At 38.0% G+C, this 26,635-nt stretch overlaps 1 protein-coding gene across 1 annotated transcript in view; it reads left to right on the top strand.

Annotated features, from left to right (window-relative positions):
* The window catches only part of kif1c (kinesin family member 1C), a 79,456-nt gene that overhangs the window by 39,218 nt on the left and 13,603 nt on the right, over positions 1-26,635 (top strand). Inside the window, exons 5-17 of the mRNA XM_051691860.1 lie at positions 1,230-1,295; positions 1,466-1,644; positions 6,886-6,997; positions 7,186-7,263; positions 7,820-7,885; positions 11,479-11,557; positions 12,507-12,585; positions 12,688-12,836; positions 20,109-20,269; positions 20,457-20,536; positions 22,912-22,987; positions 23,110-23,189; positions 23,276-23,370. Coding sequence (XP_051547820.1) covers positions 1,230-1,295; positions 1,466-1,644; positions 6,886-6,997; positions 7,186-7,263; positions 7,820-7,885; positions 11,479-11,557; positions 12,507-12,585; positions 12,688-12,836; positions 20,109-20,269; positions 20,457-20,536; positions 22,912-22,987; positions 23,110-23,189; positions 23,276-23,370 — 1,300 coding nt within the window. The remainder of the gene's footprint in view (positions 1-1,229; positions 1,296-1,465; positions 1,645-6,885; positions 6,998-7,185; positions 7,264-7,819; positions 7,886-11,478; positions 11,558-12,506; positions 12,586-12,687; positions 12,837-20,108; positions 20,270-20,456; positions 20,537-22,911; positions 22,988-23,109; positions 23,190-23,275; positions 23,371-26,635) is intronic.

The raw sequence follows: 26,635 nt of genomic DNA, 5'->3' as shown, positions 1-26,635 counted from the left end.
TGCGTTAACGCATAGGGCTGGGTATTGACAAAGATTTCCTGATTTGAGTCAGATTCACAAGCTCTCAATTCAATTCCAATTTCGATTCGATTAGATTCAGTATCGATTCATACTCTCAACATGCAGTGAAAGAATTTAACTTCTGAATACTACACCACTATACTACACAATTACTGGTGAGTGAAATATGCAATTCCCAATGCGCTCTAAGTCCTCATGGTGGCGTAGTGACTCGCGGTGGCAGAGGACGAATCTCAGTTGCCTCCGCGTCTGAGACCATCAATCCGTGCATCTTATCACTTGGCTTGTTGAGACCTAGTGCGTGTGGAGGCTTCACGCTATTCTCCACGGCATCCACGCACAACTAACCACGCGCCCCACTGAGAGCAAGAACCACATTATAGCGACCACGAGGAGGTTACCCCATGTGACTCTACCCTCCCTAGCAACCGGGTCAGTTTGGTTGCTTAGGAAACCTGGCTGGAGTCACTCAGCACATTTCTTTGTCTTTTCTGACTTTGTTGCGGTTATCATGCAGAAACACACTGACATAGTAATTAATGTATGTTTTCATGAAACAGAGTCCCTCCCCTCCCCTCCAAATCCATTTACAAGTGGTCACAGGAGACACATTTAAGCGACCAGGTTTAAACAGCGATGTGTCTCACCTAACCACATGTGATCGGATCAGCCGAGACGCATCTTAATACCAGGTGGAAACGGGGTCAAAGAGACATTATTAATGGCAAATGGATTTCGTGAATCTCATTTTCAGACACACATTACATGGAACGAGTCAAGCTAAACTTTTCCTCTCAGCATGCAGTGAAAGGATCTCGGTGCTGAAATTCTTTGTCAGTACAGTAGCTATATAGTACTCAATCGCTGCTGAGTGAAATCTGAACATTTACCAGTCAGTGGCTAATCACAGACATTTTAGTCGCAAAGCTCAATATTTGGTCACATATGCGAGGAATTTCAAGATCAATCTTGGGATTTTAAGAATCGTATCGGGATCTTTCAAATGAAGGTAAATCAAAGTATCTCTTTACACAATAAAAAAAAAATGTTGAGGGAGTCCAGTAAATGTAATTTAACATGCTAAGTTTAATTGTGGACTTCAGTAATGGTTTCTGTACTGAAAGTGCTTTAAAAGCTCAGACTTGTGTTGATTTGTGCTCTGAAGGTGGACCGAACACCTCTGACACTACATCATTTTTCTCCCATAGATGTGTGAGGATTTGTTCGGGCAAACGGCAGATAACACTGATCCTGACCTGTCCTTCTCTGTAGAGGTAAGTACACTGCCTGTGTGTGTTGATGCTTTCGCCAGCCATATGATAAATCTGAGAACTCTGTTGGGATGAAATTTTCTTCATAAAAATCAAGCGTAGAATTTATAGAATGTGACTTTGTATATATAGACAATAAAAGATTTGATATGGTGTGTAATTGATCTTTGCAGGTGTCATATATGGAGATTTACTGTGAGCGGGTACGAGACCTGTTAAACCCAAAGAGTCGGGGGTCCCTGCGGGTTAGAGAGCATCCTATAATGGGCCCTTATGTAGAAGACCTCTCTAAAATGGCAGTCACCAGCTACAGTGATATCGCTGACCTCATGGACACTGGCAACAAAGCCAGGTAGGGGTGGGCGATATGACCAAAATCTTATATCATGATAAGAGTAATTTTATATCACAATAACGATATACAGTTGTACTCAAAAGTTTGCATACCCTTGGAGAATTGGTAATATATGTTCCATTTTTAAAGAAAACATGAGTGAGAAGGCAAAACACATTTCTTTTATTTCTTATGGGATTCATATTCAACTGTAGGTTATAACAGAATGGCACAATCATAAAACAAAACATGGCAACAAAGAAAAAAATTACAGTGTGCCAGAAGCTGTGAGGCGTGTCAAGGTGTTGTCATTTGTGGCATTGGCACAGTAAAGGCTTCTTTCCTGCAACTCGACCATGCAGCTCATTTTTGTTCAAGTATCGTCGTATTGTGCTCCTTGAAACAACCACACTGTCTTTTTCCAGAGCAGCCTGTATTTCTCCTGAGGTTACCTGTGGGTTTTTCTTTGTATCCCGAACAATTCTTCTGGCAGTTGTGGCTGAAATCTTTCTTGGTCTACCTGACCTGACCTTGACTTGGAATCAAGAGATCCCCGAATTTTCCACTTCTTAATAAGTGATTGAACAGTACTGACTGGCATTTTCAATGTTTTGGATATCTTTTTATATCCTTTTCCATCTTTATAAGGTTCCATTACCTTGTTACGCAGGTCTTTTGACAGTTCTTTTCTGCTCCCCATGGCTCAGTATCTAGCCTGCTCAGTGCATCCACATGAGAGCTAACAAACTCATTGACTATTTATACACAGACACTAATTTCAATTTAAAAAGCCACAGGTGTGGGAAATTAACCTTTTAATTGCCATTTAAACCTGTGTGTGTCACCTTGTGTGTCTGTAACAAGGCACAAACATTCAAGGATATGTAAACTTTTGATCAGGGCCATTTGGGTGATTTCTGTTATCATTATTATTTAAAAAGGAGCCAAACAACTATGTGATGATAAATGGCTTCATATGATCACTATTCTTAAATAAAAGACAGGTTTTTTTGCATGATCAGTCATATTTTCAAAATCAATGCCAAAATTTCACAGTTTCTGCCAGGGTATGCAAACTTTTGAGCACAACTGTATATCACGACACAGTATACATTTTGTTGCAAAATCTAACAAAAATTGGTTAACTGAATATAATAAATAACCATATTGTTATGCCTGTTTTTGGATAATGGTGTCAGTGAATTAAATACTTCCAAATACTTCCTCTTACATCATTTTCTCTTTATTTGGAAATTGACAATAGTCCATGTAAAAAATAAATAAAATAAAATAAATAAATAACTCAACTTAGTTTAAATCATTCTTTTCATAATGCAAAATTTCACATTATGCCACATTTTAGCCCGATATGTTGTTGATCAATATTGTTATTATTATTATACATTTTCCTCAAGAAACTCTAGATTTTTCCAAAGCAATGCAACAAAGAAAATAATGCCTAAAAAAAACAATTCCATCAAACACTTCTTACAGAAAATATCCAAAATTATGCAAACACTTTTTGCAGAAAATAAATATTAAATATAAACACTTTTAGAAAACAAATGACCGAATTAATGCGGAGCGCATCTTTTGGCTTTCGTAATATTCTTTTACATGCTTCATTTTGAGGAGGTAAAACAAATTGCTTATATTACGAGTGATTATCGTAGTGAGAGTTTGCGGATGACATTTTTTTTTGCTCTGTGTTGGCTTTTGTGAACCTACACCACAGATGTCGCACCTGTTTTAATAACAAGCTCCTCTTCATTTTCTTGATTTGTTTGGGAGTCGCCCCATTCTGTGGAGATGTTTTTCAGGGTTTTTCCTATGTCAGTAATGAATGAGTAGCATGAGTGATCCTGCTCTGTGCTCTCCTATAAATATTGAGAATCCTGCTGGACTCGCGTGCACTTGCGTGATCCAGAAAAAGTGCACACGACACTTGCATGAAACAGATGAGCATGTCGGATGAAGCGGTGAACATGAGATGAATGTTATTGAATTTGCTTGGGCAAACCCTGTCTATGTTCCTTAAATTCTCTCAGTCTCACGTGAAGCCCTACCCACTGATAGATAAGCCCACGCTGCGCACATGAATATGTACATATCATGATATACACGACATAGCAAAATCTGTATCGATTGACACTTTATATCATCGCAACAATATTCAGTATATTGTTATGTTGCCCAGCCCTAAAGCCAGGTATTATTACATATTCAAAGCATTACTAAAATAAACATTCTTACTGCCAGTATCATGACATCTAAAGGCCCCTGCACACTTCCTATGAAATCGAAGAATGAACAGGTGTGACATAATTTAGAACAAAATCTGGCCAAAAAGAAGGTGTTTTTGAGTTTGTTTCGGTGGTTTGTGACAGCTTGCCAGGGTGAACTTTCAGGAAAACTTCTTACCGGCTGCTAAACACCTTCTTACTGCCATTGGTCAACGTCATCGGTAGGTGTGACCTGGAGCTTCACCTACTTTGAGGCCAACAACTAATTCCAGTTACATTGTTCAGTCAGTTAAGTTCAGTCAACCTGAACACACCGGCGTGCAAAGTTTTTAGTGAGCTGGTGCGAACTTCTGTACCCACATCTGTATGATCGTTTGCATAAAAACATTTTCCAAGAACATGTCATGCTATATTTTTTATTTTTTTTATTTATTTTTTTTTGTTGGCTTAATTAGTCTACAAAAGGAATCAAATATACTCAAATACTCTTAAGTGCCCATTCATCTGCAGCCAAAAGCAATTCACACTTCTACCCAAAGTAAGATGCCTATCATCATTCTTTTGTCTGTAGTCTACCCATTAACATGCTTTTATACACCCATCTTTGCAGTAGTAACAGTGTCATCATAAATTACAATAACAGAGTGTAACTGTGCATATTATGGCCGCATATAGCATTAGTCCATTACCGCCATGAATGCACAAGGTAAACATTACAAATTACACATTATCTAGTGCATATATATTACTTTAAATCATCATCGACTGTTTAAAACAGCTTCTTTTACTGATCTCGTGTGAATTATTTTACTTCAGAATGAGGCATTAAGTCATCGATAGAACACATTTTAATGTCATATTAGTTGATGTTTTACATTTAGTTTTGAACGTCTTATTTAAATATTCCTCTATACGCCTCCCCCCAGCGCTGTGGCTGGTGTCTGAATGATCACAAACAGAATGTCGTTGCTCAGCTGTTTCAAACTTCTTTTTGGCTCTGAGTGAAGAATCACTTTGTCTTGAGTGTGCTGGGGTCTTTACTCTGCACTTTTCTTACTCAGCATTTCTGTCTTTTACTCCAGTAAAAAAAAAAAATTATAGCGACAGTGTTTACAGTTTCTGAGAAAAATTAATCTGCAAATGGCTTACTCACAGTTGTCTCTGCATATTAGGATTGGAAAAGTGAAAGTATTTTAACACAGACAGAGTCACTTACTTCAGCTTTAAGTCCACAGTCAAAAGACAAAAATTATGACCAAAATAGAAAAACATCAAATAAACAATGTTTATTTGATGGAGACATTTCAAATAACACTGGAGACACTTTGGAATACAAGGTGTAAATGCAATCTACACTGCGTGCACAATTATTAGGCAAGTGAGTATTCTGATGCACATTTTCCAACACCATATATACTTGCTTATTGGTTATTGGATTCAGTCATTTTCAAGTGATTCAGGTGCATTTGTGTAATAAGGAAAGGTGTGGCGAAAGTGACTAACACCTTATATCAAGGTGTGCATAATTATTAGGCAGCTTCATTACCTCAGGTAAAATGGGCCAAAAAAGAGATTTAACTGACACTGAAAAGTCAAATATTGTAAAATGCCTTTGAGACGGATGCAACACTCTTGAAATAGCTAAACTATTGAGGCATCACCACCGGACAATCAAACTTTTTGTTGTGAAAAGTCAACTGGGGCGCAAAAAAACGCATGGAGAAGAAAAGGCGCAAATTAACTGCAAAAGACTTGAGAATAATTAAGCGTGAAGCTACCAGGAACCCATTATCCTCCAATGCTACCATATTCCTGAACTGCAACCTTCATGGAGTGTCCAGAAGTACAAGGTGCCAAGTGCTCAGAGACATGGCCAAGGTCAAGAAGGCTGAAACATGACCACCACTGAATATATTCACAAGTTGAAGTGTTAAGATTGGGCAAAGAAATACATGAAGACAGATTTTTCAAAGGTTTTATGGACAGATGAAATGAGAGTGATTCTTGATGGACCAGATGGATGGGCCCGTGGCTGGATCACTAATGGACACAGGGCACCACTTTGAGTCAGGTGCCAGCAAGGTGGAGGAGGGGTACTGGTATGGGCTGCTATCATTAAGGATGAGGTAGTTGGACCTTTTCGAGTTGAAGATGGACTGAAACTCAACTCCCAAACCTACTGCCAGTTTCTGGAAAGTACTTTCTTCAAGCAGTGGTACAGGAAGAAGTCGTTAGCATTCAAGAAGGCCATGATCTTTATGCAGGACAATGCTCCATCAATGCATTCAAGTACTCCACTGCTTGGCTAGGCATTAAGGGCCTCAAAGATGCCCAAATAATGACTTGGCCCCCTTCCTCACCTGACTTAAATCCTACTGAGAACTTGTGGGCCCTTCTCAAACATAAGATTTACAGTGAGGGAAGACAATACACCTCTTTGAACAGCATTTGGGAGGCTGTGGTTGCTGCTTCAGTGAAAGTTGATCGTGAACAGATCAAGAAACTGACAGACTCCATGGATGGAAGGCTCATGGCAGCTATTGAAAAGAAGGGTGGCTATATTGGTCACTGAATATTTTTGAAAGGCCAAAAATGTTATTTAATTGTCATTTAATTGTTACTTATTTGTTGCACCTACTCTAAAAATTGAGAATAAACAAATGAGTTGGGAAAAATTATTTTTGTAATTTAGTTGCCTAATAATTGTGCACACTAATAGTTGCCTAATAATTGTGCACACTTATATATTCCCCTGAGAAAGACAAAACTCACTTTTCCTTTGTTAAACATTCAGGTTTGATGTTCAATAACATTTTGGATTGACTGAGAGCATTGTGTTTGTTCAACAATAAAATTAATCCTGAGGAATACAATTTGCCTCATAGTTGTGCACGCAGTGTAGTTAAAGAATTCTTATTCCTAAAGAGTTACTATCCAGATCCGAAACGCATATTAATGCCCGGTTTAAAGGGACTTCTGTGTTTTGGTCTAAACTGTATTTTTCTGTCACATTAAGGACGGTTGCTGCTACAAACATGAATGAGACCAGCAGCCGCTCTCACGCTGTCTTCACCATCCTCTTCACACAGCACAGACATGATAACATGACCAACCTGGACACTGAGAAGGTGTGTGTGAGATTAGAGATGCCACTAGAGTTTTTGTATTTAATTTGAAAGTGGAGTGGACAAATATGGACACATGGATGGATAGATGTAATAGACAGTTAACAACGTGTTTGTACACCTGTTTTCCATCACATTTTTTTTTGTTGTTTTCTTCTTAACCCACTCTGGTTTGTTTGCCTGCTGCTCAGGTGAGTAAGATCAGTCTGGTGGATCTGGCAGGAAGTGAGCGAGCAGACTCATCTGGAGCCAAAGGCATGAGGTTAAAGGTGAGGGGGAAATGTGTCAACAATGTGTCTTTTTAGTCTTGAGTTGAAGGAATAGTTTACCCAAAAAATTATTATTTGTTTTTCGTTCTTCTGTGGGATACTAAAGGAGATGTTTAGCAGAATGTTCATGCAGCTCTTTTCCATACAGTGAAAATAGACAGTGAGCAGAGGCTGTCGAACTCAAAGAAAAGTAGTCTGTAAAACTTGTCTGTTGTATTCCAAGCCTTCAGAAGACATACAATAGATTTGCAATAGGAACAGACTGAAATTTAAGTTGTTATTCACTGAAAATAATGGCCTCATTCAAACGTCATTTCTGCTTGTGAGTATACAAAAAGGTGTCACACCAGATTTGGCTATATTCAATGACAAACAACATTGGTTTATAATGCTTTCAATTTATCAGCCAAAGTCATGTGTTTTAAACAACATGTGAGTTAGTAAATGTGACAGAATTTTCAGTTTTGGATAAACTTTATTTAAGTTGTCCCTGACTGGCTAATCACACCTTATCAAGTATTAACAGAAAATTGTACTGTGGTCGTCTATTTTGTAGGAGGGAGCCAATATAAATAAATCTCTCACAACACTGGGTAAAGTCATCTCAGCCCTGGCAGACATGGTGAGGACTGCATATAGTTTGCATATAGCCTCATAGTTTGCTCTCGTCTTTTCTCTCCTCTGCTGTTTACTGCTACATCAGGATTCATAATTTCTTGGCCTCTGTTTTTTTTTTTTTGTGGTGACAGCCCTCTATATTGCGAGTAAATCACTTTCACATGCAAGTAAATTTTGTGCTATATGACTAAAATTGTCTGTTATTAGCCACAGGCTAGTAAATATGAATATTTCACTCGCAAGTGATTGAGTTGTGTAGTGTCAAAGCACCGAGATCCTTTTACTGCTCTGATGTGCGTGCCATCTACAGAGGCTCGCGCCAAACTCCCAAACTCCAAAATATAAACAATGCAAAACATGGGGCCTGGGTAGCTCAGCAAGTAAAGACGCTGACTACCACACCTGGAGTCGCAAGTTTGAATCCAGGGTGTGCTGAGTGACTCCAGTCAGGCTTCCTAAGCAACCAGTTGGCCCAGTTGCTAGGGTGGGTAGAGTCACGTTGGGTTAACCTCCTCGTGGTCTCTATAATGTGGTTCTCACTCTCGGTGGGGCGCATGGTGTGCGTGGATGCCGCGGAGAATAGCATGAACCTCCACACGTGCTACGTCTCCGTGGTAACGCGCTCAACAAGCTAAGATGAGTAGATTGACGGTCTCAGACACGGAGGCAACTGAGATTCGTCCCCCGCCACCCGGATTGAGGCGAGTCACTACGCCACCACGAGGACTCAGAGCGCACTGGGAAATGGGCATTCCAAATTGGGGAGAAAAAAACCCCAAAAACAACAATGAATAAACATATTAATTTAATAGTGAACGCAATGTGCTCCAGTTTCACTTTAATTTAACAACCACGTAATGGGAAATTTCTGTGGTCATTGCGAGTTTATTCACGTAGTGTTAATGACACGCTGTGACACAGAGATGCACACCTACATTTATGTGGAGATTATAAAATGCAAGTAACAGAATCTCAAAGGTCTTCCTTCACTAAAAATAAGGGCTCGTAAGTTAATCGGAGAGCGTTAAAATAATGTGTAAAGGTGAAGAATTTCAGGAAGAAATATTTTACTATTGCATAATTTTATATAATCATATCATATAATATAGCTATACAGGTTGGCTGGGTTCCCAAAAAATAAATAAAACAAAATAAGCGTAAACTGTAAAATGGACCAAGACTAAATCTGACAAAAGAAAAGAGAGATACAATTTAGTTATTTAGAAATATTTTGTTACTTAAAATATTATTTTAATTATTTTACATTTATACTTTTATATTTGATTGTCATTCATCCATTTTTGAAGCCTGAAAAGGAAATCATATACCCTTACTTTATTATATGACCCAAGCTCCATTTGGATAAATGACTTTATGTGCATGAAGCACACATAGTGACAGTTTGTATGACAATTAATCGACATATTCGTGAAAGACCTAAAACAGGTCATTAATTGTCATAATTGCAATTATTTGTTTGACAATTAATCTTCAGCCACATTTCATAATTATGACAGCCCTAATTTTCAATATTAGGTTCCAACCTTGTGAATTTTTTGTTAAAAATGTGTATGAAATTTCAAACAGTGACATCAGCTTGTATCATTATTAAAAATGCAATTTTATGACATCAAATAAATTGATAGAATGTAAAATTTTTACATTTTTAAAAACGTAAAATGTGATTAAAATGATAAGGTGAAATATAAAATAAACTGTACAATATTGCATACTATGGCTGAAATGATTAATCGACGTTATCAACAACGTCGGCAATAAAAAATTGTCGACAAAACTTTTCATTGTCGAATAGACATTTGATCTCCTTTAACGCAACATGAGATCACATTAAACTCTAATGATGGCGCATGAGAGCAGCACTTCAGTTCGCTCCTGACTGAGGAGAGGAAGAATTACACAGCTCACAGTCCAGATGCACTCTGAACTTTCACAGTTTCAGGTGATGTAGATCGCAAAGTATGAGGGAATTATACAAAAATACAAAATAAGTAAATACAGAAGCACTCTCGTTTTGGAATAAACATAGCCGGAGCTTTTTAAAGGAAACACCCTGGCATTACATTTTAAATGCGGTTATATTTAATGCGTTATAGCTTTATTAAATTTCAAATAATAAGGAAGCAGATCATGTAAATAACTACAAACTCCGAAACTGGCATTTCTCTCTGCGGTCAGCACCTCTTCTATGAGTTGTGCAAATGTCCCAATCTAAGGGCGAGAGATTGAAACTGCACACGGCTGAGGCACACTCTGTCAGGGGGACGCTCATACCTCGAGCGTGCACGCTTAATGCAGCTAGATTATAACGTGATGGCTTGCGACTTATTTCGAAATATTTTTAAAAGATGATTTTGTCCTCTATTGTTAGCAAGCACATTTAATACAAACTTTTAAGTCAGGGCACAAGCTGAATAATCGGTTAAGAGCTAATGATTAATCGTTGCAATAATCACAGAATAGTTGAATAATCGTTCTAATAATCGATAGATTAATCGATTACCAAAATAATCGTTAGTTACAGCCCTATTGCATATTACTGTATATTGCATTAAGTTATATATATATGAAGAGGCCCCCTTTCTCGGTTTGCTTAATATCTTTTTCAGTTGCATTACGCATATTTCGTCAAAAGTCAGGCGAAAATGAATAGCCAATGGCTATTCTTTCTCCAACATGATCGTAGAGGGTTGTTGATTAAAATCTTTAATCGTGATTAATCGCAAATTTTTTCATAGATTCATTGCATTCTTAGGACAGAAAAAAAACACATGTAAGAATAATGCTTTAGTAACATTTTCCAAACAAAGCCTTCCAAAGTATAAAGAAGCAAATTTACTAAAATAGCACCAATTTAAGTAATATAAAATGTTTCCCAAAGTCTTAGTGGGAGGTTGACTATTTAAAAGAAAGAATCCCCATATGTTGCGTATTCATTGCAATGCACATTAAAATAACAACAATCGTCCGGCAGACTGTGACAGTTTCACTTTGCAATCATGAAGCCGCATTCATGATTTGCATCAGGGCACCATTAAGCGCTGCTTATATCTGCACATGAAAAGTGCTGCAGACGTGTTGTCCTGCTTTTAGCGCTGGCACTGCCCACATAATAATATGTTATCCAGATTGCCGTTTTGGTGATAGTTAAGACTTGATGGGCTTCTGTGGCAATTAAATTGCATCCTACAGAGGCTGCACATTACTTAATTTCTGTCACAAGTCCTTTCTGGGTTTGTTTTGTCCAATAAATAGCATCAAGAGGTCCTTCTTCATCACTTGATTTCTGATACCGAATCGCCGTTGTGTGAGCGTCAGTTTAATGTTCCTGGACACATCACAAAGGTTCCGTCCTATTCCAATCAGTAAATGTCAGAATCTAATGTCAAATTAGTAAAATCATCAATCACGTTAAAGAAAAATGAATGTGTTAAACATCTTAAATCGCATGCATTAACGCATTAATTTTGAGAGCTCTTCTCTTTTCCTTTTCTCTGTCTGCTTCTTTCTTCGCTCGCCTTTTAGTGCTTTCTTTCTCAAGTTCTTTCTCAAGAGTAATGATTGCTTTCACCTCCACAGCATGGCACAAAGAAGAGACGCTCTGATTTCATTCCCTACAGGGACTCTGTGCTCACATGGCTATTGAGAGAGAATCTGGGTAAGTCTTGCTGTCTTAAGGCCTTTTCACACCAAACGCAAATTTTTGCTGCAATTACTCGCCACCATATATATTTTTAATAAAAAAAAGGACTCCTAAAGAGCCTCTGACACCAGGAGCGATCATTTGCGCACCAGTAATGTACGTTTCAGACACAACATGGCTGGTTGTTATGTTTATTTTTGCTCCACCAATGACATTAGTTCCAAAAGAAGTCAAAGCATAGAGGCATCAGCTGTTTATTTATAGTACTCTTGAATGTGCCAGCTTGAAAAAATTTAGGATTTTTGCATGATTGTGTATAGGAAGAAATATTTATGATACTTGTTAGGAATTTTCAGGATTGGCCCCTAAGTATCAAGTCAGGTCTGCCGTCGCTGTCTCGATCCGGATCCTCGCGAGGGGAGAAACGAGTGACACAGACACAGAGCATGTGTCAAAGATTTCTCATACTTTATTGTTCAGCACTATCCAATGAAATCAATCATTACCTTATTTGGAGAAAGCATACATAAAGATTCTACATTAATTATGTAAATGAAACAAAATATTCTAGAACAGACGAGTGGTATTTAACCTTTAATTTGAGACACTCAGAGAAGAAAATCAGGGTACCCTTTCCACATGATTTCCATTACTGACACACACACACACACACACTATGAAAATAGGGAACTGAGGACTAGCTGTTAAATGTCAGCTTGCTTAAATATATAACAACTGAGAGGTCAACTGAGAGAACTTTTCTCACAATACTATTGTCATCAGATAGCTTTATATGTAATAACTTCTTGTATTAATCTATAATGAAATCTTGTGAATGAGCACAGGAAAAAAAATCACTATTGGTGTGAAGACCGGTCAACAGTGATTTGTTTCACTTTTTTGTTTCGTTTTTGCTTTAAACAGGCCTTTAATCACTTTATAAATTGAGTGTTTGTGTTTGAAGGTGGAAACTCTCGCACGGCCATGATTGCTGCTCTGAGTCCAGCAGATATCAATTATGAGGAAACACTCAGTACTCTCAGGTAAAAAGACACACCAGAGAATGTTCTGTCTTATACAAGTGAAGTTGGACACTCTGCTGTATAAACTATACAACCTTTAACACTGTGTGCGACCCACTGCAGGTATGCAGACAGAGCAAAGCAGATCAAGTGTAACGCTGTGGTGAACGAGGATCCAAACGCACGTCTCGTCAGAGAGCTGAAAGACGAGGTGAACAGACTCAAAGATCTGCTGCTGTCTCAGGGACTCAGCAACCTAATCACTGCCTCAGGTAAACACACACACACACACACACACACACACACACACACATACACACAGTGCTCATTTACACATGGGATTAACATCTGTCTCGGTGATCACAAGAGGTTAGTTATAGGGCTGGGCTATCTACAGTTGAAGTCAGAAGTGTACATACACTTAGGTTGAAGTCATGAAAACTCATTTTTTAACCACTCCACAGATTTCATATTAGCAAACTATAGTTTTGGAAAGTCGTTTAGGACATCTACTTTGTGCATGGCACAAGTAATTTTCCAACAATTGTTTACAGACAGATTGTTTCACTTTTAATTGACTATATCACAATTCCAGTGGGTCAGAAGTTCACATATACTAAGTTAACTGCGCCTTTAGCAGCTTGGAAAATTCCAGAAAATTATGTCAAGCCTTTAGACAATTAGCCAATTAGCTTTTGATAGGAGGTGTACTGAATTGGAGGTGGACCTGTGGATGTATTTTAAGGCCTACCTTCAAACTCACTGCCTCTTTGTTTGACATCATGGGAAAATCAAAAGAAATCAACCAAGACCTCAAAAAAAAATTGTGGACCTCCACAAGTCTGGTTTATCATTGGGAGCAATTTCCAAACACCTGAAGGTACCACGTTCATCTGTACAAACAATAGTACGCAAGTATAAACACCATGGGACCACGCAGCCATCATACCGCTCAGGAAGGAGACGCATTCTGTTAGGGTTCCCCCCTAATAGAAAAGTCTTGGTCGACCCATTTTTGATTGTTCGGTTGGTCGCAGAAAAAAAAAACTCCACAGGAAACCGATGAACACTGGTATTACTGCTGGTTGGACGCTAGGTGCTACTATGGGGTAATTTTCGTTAAGCAGGGTTAGGGTTAAGCCTACACATTAAAGCAGTTTTTATTTATTTACTTTGATGTTTCTCTTTACTATAATACAGCAATTTTTTTATTTATTTATTTTACTAATAGCAAATTTATAATTTATATTCTGAATGATTATATATTATATTAGTTCTTATTTATTTAAACAGCATACATTCCAAAATTCCAATCAGTCAAATTTTTTTATTTTTTTTTTCATCATAAAAGACCCTGAAGAGTACAGTTGATATACAGCACCCCCTTTTTGATTTTAAACATGAACATTGTCTTTTTTTCCACACTAAACACAAGCTTTTTAAAGTAGCTTTTCATCTGGAAAGAGCGCCACCTACAGTATATATCTTACCATAGATATACAGTAAATCCTTCATTTTAGTTAAGGAGTGAAAAAGATGATTAGAAAACTTACAGATTGGATCTGTTTAAACCCAATACAGAATCATATTTTTTTATTCAAATACAGAATCATGTTTTTTATTCAAAAACATTTTATTTCAAAGTCTAAAATTCTGCCTGGCGGACAACAAAATGCGCAAAAAATCACACAGACTCGCATTGAAAAGGTCCCTCGACATATTTAGAGATCAGAATGTCATAGAGATGTGGGAATGGTCTCTGTTGACTTTGGCCAGTAGGCAACCATCTAGCAACCATTTAGGAATGCCCTAACAACCACCCAGCAACACCCGAATGAAATTGCATAAATATAAACAAGTAGGGGTGTCCCGATACTGCGCTCATGTACTTGTACTCATACTCATAAAAATGCTCCCATACCAAAAACCGATACCATCTGATGTACGAATGTCATTCTGTAAACATTCAGCGCACAAATTAAAATCACATTATATCGTAGTGTGATTATTAAACCGCAAATGCTGGGATTTAATAATAACCTGATTTTCCAGAGGTTAGAAACTTCTGTCAAAAATAAAGAAACACGGGGCTTCAAAATAAAAGCTTCATTGAAATAAAAGCTGAATTTAAATGGAAATAAGACTATAATATAATATATAATAATAATATAATACTAAAATATATCACTACTATACTGTATAGTCATGTAATATTCACTGTAATATTATTACTACTAGTACTAATAATAATACATTTATAGTCATTTTATTATATTTATTTTATATTTAGACTTCTCTAGCAATATCTCACATCTGTGGTGCTCTTATGCAGCACTTTATTTGACAAAAATTACTCCAATGTTGTATTTTGGATTGTGCTGAGAAGTTTTGTATAAAAAGCACTTGATTCTTGAGATAAGGGCAAAACATGTCTTACATACAAAAGTCATCTTAATGTTAAAAATAAAGAAATTAATAATTATAAAAATACCGGAATGAAATTTGTATCAGGGCAGGGCATTTATTTCATATATTTTAAAATAATTTCATTAGATTTTTTTTTAATGCATGCTCTATACTTGAAAGCACATTGTAACAACCTGACCTCAGTAAGAGGTCACAATGTTAAACTGCCAAATAAAGTGTTAAAAAATGCAACAAATTCATAAATATACAAATCTAATGAAATGTAGGGATCTGTAAGATATCAAACAATGCATAAAGTAAACTTTAAATTATATTTTCCATATAAAACTGCCTATCAAAGTTGTGTCCTCACTTTGCATCAGCTTTTTATAATCCTGAATAAATCAGACAATGTCATGGTCAGCTATAACTCTGAGTACCTCTTTTCCATGTCCTGCTCTTGGTGGATGCAACAGTAGGACACATGGTAAGGTAATTTGTATATTTTTTTTATATTTTAAACAAACAATGTTTAAGTTTCTGCGGTCCCATTATGAAAATTCCTGTTTGAATTATGGGATAAATGTTGGCATTAGACCGTAGTTGAGGTTATAGAGGCTGCTTCAACTGAGGAAAAAAACTAAATGTCTCCAGTGTACAACACATGGTTGAGATGGAAAAATATGTCAACTCTTTTGTCAGAATTTTCAGAATAGTGTGAAAACAGTAAAAAAAAAAATGTATGAACTCCTTTAATGAACACCATTATTAGATCATTAATAGCATGCTTTCTGTGTGTCTGATGGAGTTGACACAAATGAGAGTAAGATGTAAGTTATTAAGTTAATAAATGTCAATTTTAAGAAAAAAGCATTTTTATAAAAAAACTGTTCCCTTACATGGTTTGTTCGATGAGACCTTTTTCTACAAATATATCCATTTCAAATTAATTTAGTATTAAAAAATAAAAACATGATTTTAAACATTTTTTGTCCCTTATCTCAAGAATCAGTGATTTATGTTTTACTGAATTAATTTATTTACACACAGTTTTGATGATTAAAAAAAATAAATAAACATGTTGATATGGAATTCAGAATAAAACAGGTATTGTATCAGCCAGTACCCAAAAGGAAGTATCATTACTCATATTCATTCTCAAAAAAATGGTATGGGGGTCATCCCTAAAACAAGTATTAAAAATGTAATTTTTTTTCTTCATTTATTCATTGTTGTGAAGAATCCCAAGGCATATTTTGACTAAATACAAGATTAAAATATAAATATATATATATATATATATATATATATATATATATATATATATATATATATATATATATATATATATATATATATATATTTTTTTTTTTTTTTTTTTACTAATTTTAAATTAAAATGGGTCAAAAATGACCGGAACATAACAGGAGGTTTAAAGGTGAAGTATGTTGAAGTGACTTAAATTTACATTTATTCATTTAGCAGACACTTTTATTCAAAGTGACATACAATTGAGGAGAACAACAGAAGCAAATCATCCTAGGGAGGCATTAGTAACACAAGTGCTGTAATACAAGTCAAGGAGGACGAGAGACTTTTTTTTTTTTTTTATTAATATGAAAACAGTGCGCTAAAGAGATTGGGTCGAGTGCTCACGGAAGAGCTGTGTCATTAGATGCTTTTTGAAGGATTTTTGAGAACCAGCTGCTCGGGTGGAGTTTGGCAGGTCATTCCACCCACATGGAACAGTTGAAATGAAAGTCCTGGACAGTGATTTTTTTTTTTTTTTTTGTTTCTTTGAGATGACACTACGAGGCGCCTTTCACCCACAGAACGCAAACTTCTGGAGTGCACGTAGACCTGAAGTAGTGAGTGTAGATAGAGGGGTGCAGAGCTGGTGGTTGTTCTGTAAGCAAGCATCAATGCCTTGAACTTAATGCAAGCAACCATTGGTAGCCAGTGCAGTTTGATGAAGAGAGGTGTGACGTGCGCACTTTTGGGCTCATTGAAGACCAATCACGCTGCTGCATTCTGGATTAATTGTAGAGGTTTGACTGTACATGCAGGAAGGCCTGCAAGAAAACCATTGCAGTAGTCCAACCTGGATAGCACAAGTGCCTGGACGAGGAGTTGTGTGGCATGCTCAGAAAGGAAGGGCCTGATTTTCCTGATGATGTACAGAGCAAATCTGCACGATCTGGCTGTCCTTGCGATGTAGTCTGTGAAGATTAACTGATCGTCAAACACAACCCCAAGATTTCTGGCTGTCTTGGATGGTGTGATCATTGATGAGTCTAGATGAAATTGACAGATCCCAGAGATGACATGTATATAGAGAAGAGGAGATGCCCAAGTACTGAACCCTGGGGTACACCAGTAGCTATGAGACTTAGACACCACTCCCCTCCAAGACACCCAGAAGGACCTACCTGTGAGACAAGACTCAAACCAGCGGAGCACAGTTCCTGTGATGCTCTTTGCTGTGAGGGTTGACAGGAGAATCTTGTAGTTTACATTGTCAAATGCAGCAGACAGATCCAGCAGAATGAGAACAGAAGATTTGGATGAAGTTCTTGCCAGTCTCAGAGCTTCAGTAACGGACAGCAGGGCAGTTTCTTTAGTGTCCGCTTTTGAAGCCAGACTGGTTGCTGTCTAGCAGGTTGTTCTGGGAGAGAAAAGATGAGACTTGGTTGAACACGACTTGTTCAAGTGTTTTCGCTATGAATGGGAGGAGAAAGACAGGTCTGTAGTTTTCGAAAAGTGCAGGATTTAGTGTGGGTTTCTTAAGCAGTGGGGTTACCTGAGCCTGCTTAAATGTAGTGGGGAAGGTGCCAGTGAGAAGAGATATGTTAATAATGTGAGTGAGTGCAGAAAAGATTGAAGGGAAAATAGCTTGAAGGAGACTGGAAGGAACAGGGTCAAGGGGGCAGGTAGTGGGATGACTGGAGAGGAAAAGTTTAGAAAATTCAGCCTCAGAGAGGGGCGAGAAAGAGGGAAGTAGGAGGTTGTGTGCTGTTGGCAGGTGTTTGTGGGCTTGTGGTGTGGAGAACTGACTGCTGATGGTTGTTATTTTGTTTGTGAAAAATGTTAATGGCAAAGTCATCAGCTGTTAAAGAGGATGCAGGAGGGGAAGGAGGAGGGCAGAGGAGAGAAGTAAAAGTTTGACGAGTGTGCGCGTGTCAGGGGAATTTTTAATCTTGTTCTGATAGAAGGCTGTTTTAGCAGTGGGGTTTTTAGTGGAGGAGGAGGAGAGCAGAGACTGATACTCACTCATGTCAGCTGGACCTTTTGATTTGCGCCATTTCCTCTCCGCCGCTCTGAGGTCAGAGTGATGTTCACGTAGAACATCAGATAGCCAGGGGCTGGAGGGTTTAGCATGAGAGGAGACAGATGCTATCTAGACAAGACGTTAAAGTTGAGCATAGGGTGTTAGTAGCATTATTGATGTCAAGTGAGGAGAATTGGTTGGAGGACAGAAGTGAGAATGAGACCATAGCAGAGAAACGAGTGGGTGAATGAGAGCGAAGGTTTTGCTGAAAAGAGATCTGCGGAGGAGAGTGTGCTGGGCAAGGAGATAAATGAAGGTTAAAACTAAGGGAGAAATGATCAGAAGTGTGCAGTGGTGTAACCAGAACATGATCAGATATGTGTAGATGTGGTCCAGTTGGTTACCTGATTTATGAGTTGCTGCAGTTGCGAGACGTTTAAGATCAAACGAAGCAAGGAATGTGTAGAAGTCTGCAGCCAGGTGGATATTGAAGTTGCCAAGCACAACAAGTGAGCTACCATCCTCAGGGAAGGATGATAGCAAAAAATCCAGCTCCTCCAAGATGTTTCCAAGATGACCTGGCTGATCAGACCTGACTTACATTGGCTTACACTGACACCTAGTTGCCCAGATGCTGCATCATTCAACACAGTTGTTTTCCGTTACCAATGCCAATGTAGAAATTCACTATGCACAGTAAACCAGAATTAATTTAATCATGAATGTAAGTGTCCAATAAAAGGGCAGTTACTGGGCAGTAGTATTCAGCTATTCATGTGATGCTAACATGGCTGCCCCTATGAGGGCACCCCTGCCCCATGTAGAATAAAAGATCTTTTATAAGGTTACTGATATGACTGAACTCTTCATCTCACATGAATGGTCATGATTTCATACATACGTTTCAGAATTACTATTCATTTCTTTAGAAGTACAGTAAAATCTTTTAAATGAGGACAAAATGACTGAGTGCACTTTTAAAGGCAATATTGTGTGACAAATGTGACTGTAAAAAGACTTAAGGCTATAAATTGTTGATGTGTGTAACTGCTAAAAGTTAATTTGGTTAACTTTTAGGAGTATGTTAGCATATACACCCATCGGCCACAACATTAAATCCACCTGCCTAATATTGTGTAGGTCCCCCTTGTACCGCCAAAACGGCACCAACCAGATGATATTCTTCTCGCCACAATTGTACAGAGTTATCTGAGTTATTGCAGACTTTGTCAGTTCGAACCAGTCTGGTCAATCTCTGTTGGCCTCTTTCATCAACAAGGCATTTCCATCCACAGAACTGCCCCTTACTGGATGATTGTTGTTTTTGGCACCATTTGGAGTAAATTCCAGAGACTTTTATATGTGAAAAATTCAGGAGATCAGCAGTTACAGAAATACTCAAACCAGCCCATCTGGCTCCAACAATCATCCATGCGATTATCGAATCAGCCAATCGTGTGGCAGCAGTACAGTGTATAAAAACATCAGATACGGGTCAGGAGCATCAGTTAATGTTCACATCAACCACCAGAATGGGGAAAAAATGTGATCTGAGTGATTTAGACCGTGGCATGATTGTTGGTGCCAGACAGGCTGGTTTGAGTATTTCTTTAACTGCTGATCTCCTGGATTCTTCTGTTTTGGCGACATGAGGGGGACTTTCACAATATTAGGCAGGTGGTTTTAATGTTGTGGCTGATCAGCATAGGTGGCCTCAAAGTTAACAGACAAGGACAAGTCACAATACGCCCATTTTGATTTCATGGGGTCTTTAACTGTTGTGATGAACTGTTGTGATGAACTGTAGGCTGGCCATATTGCAATCAATGTCATTAAGTCAATCACTCACACAATATTTTGTCTCCCCCAGGGTCTGAAACAGGCCGCCCAGCTTTAGTCATGGCATCAGGTGAACATAATCAGCCCTCGCTCCCATATGTACAGAATATTTCTGATGCATCAATGGAGGGTGTGACGCCCACCAGCCCCACTGAGCTCATCAGTGAAGAGGAGGCAGTGGAGAGACTCAAGGTACACATTACATCACAGACTTACCAAAGTGACTAACAGTAAAGTGCACAAATCATGTATCAGGACAGTAGTGTTGGGGAAGCTACTTTGAAACTGCATGGTGACTTGCTGTGTAAACACAGACAAAATATTTGAAAGCTTATGGAGAAAATTTACGTGTCTGGCATTGTTACTGTGTCTCGAACAGGAAACAGAGAAGATCATTGCCGAGCTAAATGAAACATGGGAGGAGAAACTCAGGAAAACAGAGTCAATACGACAGGAGAGGTGAGAGCACACACACAGAGTGTTTCCACGATCAAAAATGTTTACACTATAGTAGTATAGTGTATAGTAGTATAGTCAGTCTCAGACAGCATGTCACAGATGCTCACTAACCATTCACTGGCCATTTTGGACCCATGAGCTTATTGTAGGTGGATTATGATTACTAATAATTACTGTCGTCACACCACAGGCAACCGTGCATTTGGGTTCTTTAGAACAGCAACCTTAAATGGGGGAAATGGCCAGGTTTGCAGTTTTAATAATCTGTTAAGAATTATATCAATCTAATAATGTATATGTTGATAAACTTTGTTATAAAGGGATATCTATGATTTGTAGTGAAGAAACTTATGTTGGATCTTTTTGAACAATCAATAAAACCAGTTTTGTTAACTTGACTCAGTAGGCCTGTAGGATTTTGCCTGATATGTAACAGGTTGATGAATACACAACCAACAGCAGCTACGGGGCAATATAGATCTCATTAGAGCAGCCGCTATAACAATGAAGGTGATCTGTAAAATATTTTCATTTATGTCAAATCCTGAGTTTTTCCTGATTTACTGGCCCAGATGGAAATCTAAACAAGCCAAATCTCCAATAATCTTTGGAAATGCGGTGTTTAAATTCCACAAATAGCACTTTTGGGTAGAGGTCGACCGATGGTGGATTTTGCAGATGAAACTCTGAATGGCACAAACTACTTTGAACTTTTTATCTGTTAGCCAATCAGCTCAGTCACAAGTGATATGTAAAGCCAAAAGGCTCACATGGTGTAAGCTGATAGGTCCTTTGACGTGTTTTCAGGTACCCAATCAACTTGCGTACACTCTCTTTGCCTAACATTTATATTTGCTCAGTATGCAAGTAAGCAAATAGTTTTCTCTGAAACCATCCTCCTCCCCAGCTCCATCTGCTACACTGGGATTGTATGCATGTCTAATTATGCAGCAGCATGTCTTGTGTTTTTTCTAATTGTGCAGAAGCAGCAGCATGTTCGCATGCTTAACTCAGCATTTCTGTGTATGTTCTAGCAGTAGCAAGTCTTTGTACTTGCTCAGCAGCAGCAGCAGCATAGCAGATCTAGTCTGCCAAGACCAATATTCTGTCAATATGTCATACACTCATTAAAGGGATAGTTCACCCAAAAGTTTTAATTCTCTCATCATTTACTCACCTTCATGCCATCCCAGTTGTGTATGACTTTCTTTCTTCTGTAAAACACAAACTAATATGTTGAGAAGAATATTTCAGCTCTGTTGGTCCATTCAATGCAAGTGAATGGTTACCAGAACTTTGAAGGTCCAAAAGACAGTATAAAAGTAATCAATACGACTCCAGTGGTTAAATCCATGTCTTCTGAAGTGATATAAGAGGTGGGGGTGAGAAACAAAACTGATCAAAATGTATATTATACCTCAATTATGCCATTTTTGGACCTTCAAAGTTCTGGTCACCATTCACTTGCATTGTATGGACCTACAGAGCTGAAATCTTCTTCTAAAAGCCTTCGTTTGTGTTCTGCAGAAGAAAGAAAGTCATACACATCTGGGATGAAACTGAGGTAAACAGAGAATGGCCAGATTGGTTCAAACTGACAAAGTCTACGGTAACTCAGATAACCGCTCTGTACAATGGTGGTGAGAAGAATAGCTTCTTAGAATGCTATTCTGAGATGCGGGTTGGCGCTGTTTTGGCGGCATGTGGTGGACCTACACAATATTAGGCAGCTGGTTTTAATGTAGTGGCTGATCGGTGTATGCCCTCACTTCAATTTATAACTCTTGATTTTCTGATAACAAAATATTCATTGAAGTGAGGATAAAAATATGGATTAATATAGTCAATGATAAAAGATTTAGAGACAGCAAATCCCCACGTGATTATTTGTATTTCACCTCTACAGGCCACTATTATACTGTAGAACCAAGCCATTCTAACTTTAGAATCTTTCAGCACCACCCACAGAGGAAAAAAGCTATTGGCATAGATTTTTGCTGATAACCGATCCAAAAAGCTATCGGCATCGATAAATCTGTAAAACCAATATATCGGTCTAACTCTACTTTTCTGGTATTTTTAGCTCCTTTTGAACAAAGCGCCCACTGAAAGCAATTATTTTCTGTATTGCTGAAAGAATCTGGAAGTGTCGCCGCCAAGCGTGTGTTTGTAAGCGGTAACTTTACTTTTATAGAAACCAAACGATGACAAAATGTCCTGTCACTTGTTGCGATTTCGGCTGGTTAGGACAAAAACTGATGCTAGAAACATGGATGAGATGGCTTTAACAACTTGTTGCTTTGTTGCGTCACATCTGCTTAGGACACTGTGCTACACAGACACATTCTTGTCTCTTTCTGTGTGTGATACATTAGGGAGTCACTGCTGGCTGAGATGGGTGTGTCCGTAAAAGAGGACGGAGGAACTGTGGGTGTTTTCTCACCCAAAAGAGTGAGTCTGTTTAACACACACATACCGTCATTTCTACACATATTCAATGTTCTTGCACACTAAGTGTTCTCTAGCAGATCTATGATGTTTTGGCTGTCTGAACGTGTGTTTTTGTTTTCCAGACGCCACACCTGGTAAATCTGAACGAGGATCCTCTTATGTCAGAGTGTCTGATCTATTACATTAAAGATGGAGTGACCAGGTAATTGAGTTGTTTGGGATGTAGTGATTTGTTTCTATGTACATACTGTATTGTGTATCTCTTGACTTTGTGTTTGTGTCTTGCAGGGTTGGTCAGGAGGATGTAGATATTCGTTTGAGCGGTCAGTTTATAAAGGAGCTGCATTGTGTCTTCTGCAGTGAAGTCAATGAGAATAATGAGGGTGAGAGTGCACACATGACATTTATAACATTCACAGATATACACAGCTCAAAGCATACATTCACTTATAGGTTGGGATGGGAATCGTAAGGAATTTAACCGGATTCCAGTTCCGAGTCCAATTTCTGTTTCGATTCCGGTATCATAATGGTTCCTTTAATGATTCTTACTTTTAAGGAAGATATATTTGGAAAAATGCATTCTTTATTGCATTTACTGCCCACAGCAGTCTGTTGCCAACTAATGTGATCATTTCCAATATCAACAGAGGAGATATAACAAATACATTGTTTTGAAAAAGCCATACAAATAAAAAAAAATAAAAAAATTGAGGTATACAGTTGAAGTCAGTTCAAGTTTACATACACCTTAGCCAAATACATTTAAACTCAGTTTTTCACAATTCCTGACATTTAATCGTAGAAAACATTCCCTATGTTAGGTCAGTTAGGATCACTACTTTATTTTAAGAATGTGAAATGTCAGAATAATAGTAGAGAATGATTTATTTCAGCTTTTATTTCTCTCATCACATTCTCAGTGGGTTAGTATTTGGTAGCATTGCCTTTAAATTGTTTAACTTGGGTCAAACATTTTGGGTAGCCTTCCACAAGCTTCTCACAATAAGTTGCTGAAATTTTGGCCCATTCCTCCAGACAGAACTGGTGTAATTGATTCAGGTTTGTATTCAGCAAGGCCTCCTTGCTCGCACATGCTTTTTCAGTTCTGCCCACAAATTTTCCCATTTGTCCCATTTGCGACCGAGCTTTAACATCCTGGCTGATGTCTTGAGATGTTGCTTCAATATATCCAGATAATTTTCCTTCCTCATGATGCCATCTATTTTGTGAAGTGCACCAGTCCCTCCTGCAGCAAAGTACCCCCACAACATGATATTGCCACCCCCATGCTTCACGGTTGGGATGGTGTTCTTCGGCTTGCAAGCCTCATCCTTTTTCCTCCAAACATAACGATGTTCATTATGGCCATTTTGTTTCATCAGACCAGAGGACAGTTCTCCAAAATGTAAGATCTTTGTCCCAGTGTGCACTTGCAAACTGTAGTCTGGCTTTTTTTATGGTGGTTTTGGAGCAGTGGCTTCTTCCTTGCTGAGCAGCCTTTCAAGTTATGTTGATATAGGACTCATTTTACTGTGGATATAGATACTTGTCTATCTGTTTCCTCCAGCATCTTCACAAGGTCCTTTGCTGTTGTTCTGTGATTGATTTGCACTTTTCGCACCAAACTACGTTCATCTCTAGGAGACAGAATGCGTCTCCTTCCTGAGGGGTATGATGGCTGTGTGGTCCCATGGTGTTTATACTTGCGTACTATTGTTTGTATAGATGCACGTGGTACCTTCAGGCATTTGGAAATTGCTCCCAAGGATAAGCCAGACTTGTGGAGGTCCACAATTTTTTTTTTCTGAGGTCTTGGCTGATTTCTTTGGATTTTTCCATGATGTCAAGCAAAGAGGCATTAAGTTTAAACGTAGGCCTTAAAATACATCCACAGGTACACCTCCAATTGACTCCAATTAACCTAACAGAAGCTAATTGGCTAATTGCCTAAAGGCTTGACATAATTTTCTGGAATATTCCAAGCTGCTTAAAGACACAGTTAACTTATTGTATGTAAACTTCTGACCCACTTGAATTGTGATATAGTCAATTAAAAGTGAAACAATCTGTAAACAATTTGTTGGAAAAATTACTTGTGTCATGCACAAAGTAGATGTCCTAAATGACTTGCCAAAACTATAGTTTGCTAATATGAAATTTGTGGAGTGGTTAAAAAATTAGTTTTAATGACTTCAACCTAAGTGTATGTAAACTTCTGACTTCGAATGTATATGCAATCCAATAATTTGTGCTTCTATAACTATACTGTATATTAAATAAAAAAAAAGGGCTAACATATTTCATTCATTTATTTATTTTATAAAATTTTACTGATTAAAACAGACTTATGTGTATCTTTAATAACATTTATATATGAACAACAAGTCAGTACCTGCACTGCCTGATTTAAGTCTCACAAACCTTAAGTACAACATTACAGGACACAGTAAAAGTTCTGGTTTCATCAGAAGTTTGAAATTACGGAGGTCATAACTTTCAGGTCAGTGAATAACATCCAGGTAACTTCTCCGACTGACGTGTTCTTGATTCACAAAAAAAAAAAAAAAAAAAATTTTTGCGTTATAGTTTTAAAAGAACCGACTCATAAGAGTCATTCGTTCTGGAATCGGACTACACTAGTTGTGTTGTGTGTTTTGCATTAGAGATTCAAAAGAACCAGCTCAGAAGTGTAATTTGTTCAGGAATCGAACTACACTGGTTACTAAACTACACTATGCTACACTTTGTTTCAATATAACAAAATGTGAAAATAAACGCTACGCTATGTTTCGCGCTATAGATTCAAAACTGCCTCATAAGAGTCATTTGTTTGGGAATCCGACTACAATGGTCGTGCAGTGTGTTTTGCACTAGAGATTCAAAAGAACCAGCTCATAAGAGGAATTTGTTTGGGAATCGAACTACACTGGTTGTGCTGTGTTTCCCGCTATATATCTAAAAGAACTGCCTTATAAGTGTCATTTGTTTGGGAATCAGACTAAACTGGTCATGCTGTGTGTTTTGCGCTATAGATCCAAAAGAACTAGCTCATAAGTGTCATTCATTCGGAAATCAAACTACACTGGTTGTGCTGTGTGTTTTGCCCTATAGATTAAAAGAACCGCCTCAAAAGAATCATTCATTTGGGAATCGGATGGCATTGCTTGCGCTGTGTTTCACTCTTTAGATTCAAAAGAACCAGCTCAAAAGAGTCATTAGTTCGGAAATCGGACGACACTTCTTGCATTGTGTTTCACGCTAGAGATTCAAAAGAACTGCCTCATAAGAGTTATTAGTTTAGGAATCGGACTACACTGGTCGTGCTCTGTGCTTTGTGCTATAGATTCAAAAGAACCAGCTCTTAAGAGTCATTCGTTCAGGAATCAAACTACACTGGTTGTGCTTTGTGTTTCGCGCTGTAGAGTAAAAAGAACCACCTCATAAGAGTCATTTATTCAGGAATCAAACTACACTAGTTATGCTGTGTGTTTTATGCTATAGTTTCAAAAGAACCAGCTCGTAAGAGTCATTCATTCAGGAACCAAATTACACTGGTTGTAATGTGTGTTTCGCGCTATAGATTTTAAAGAACCTCCTCAAAAGAGTCATTCAGAGAGTGCTCGGAATGACTGTTATGCCATAGAA

The sequence above is a fragment of the Myxocyprinus asiaticus genome, chromosome 4 (assembly GCF_019703515.2).
Source record: "Myxocyprinus asiaticus isolate MX2 ecotype Aquarium Trade chromosome 4, UBuf_Myxa_2, whole genome shotgun sequence".
Taxonomy (NCBI): Eukaryota; Metazoa; Chordata; class Actinopteri; order Cypriniformes; family Catostomidae; genus Myxocyprinus; species Myxocyprinus asiaticus.
This window is presented reverse-complemented; position numbering and strand designations above follow the sequence as displayed.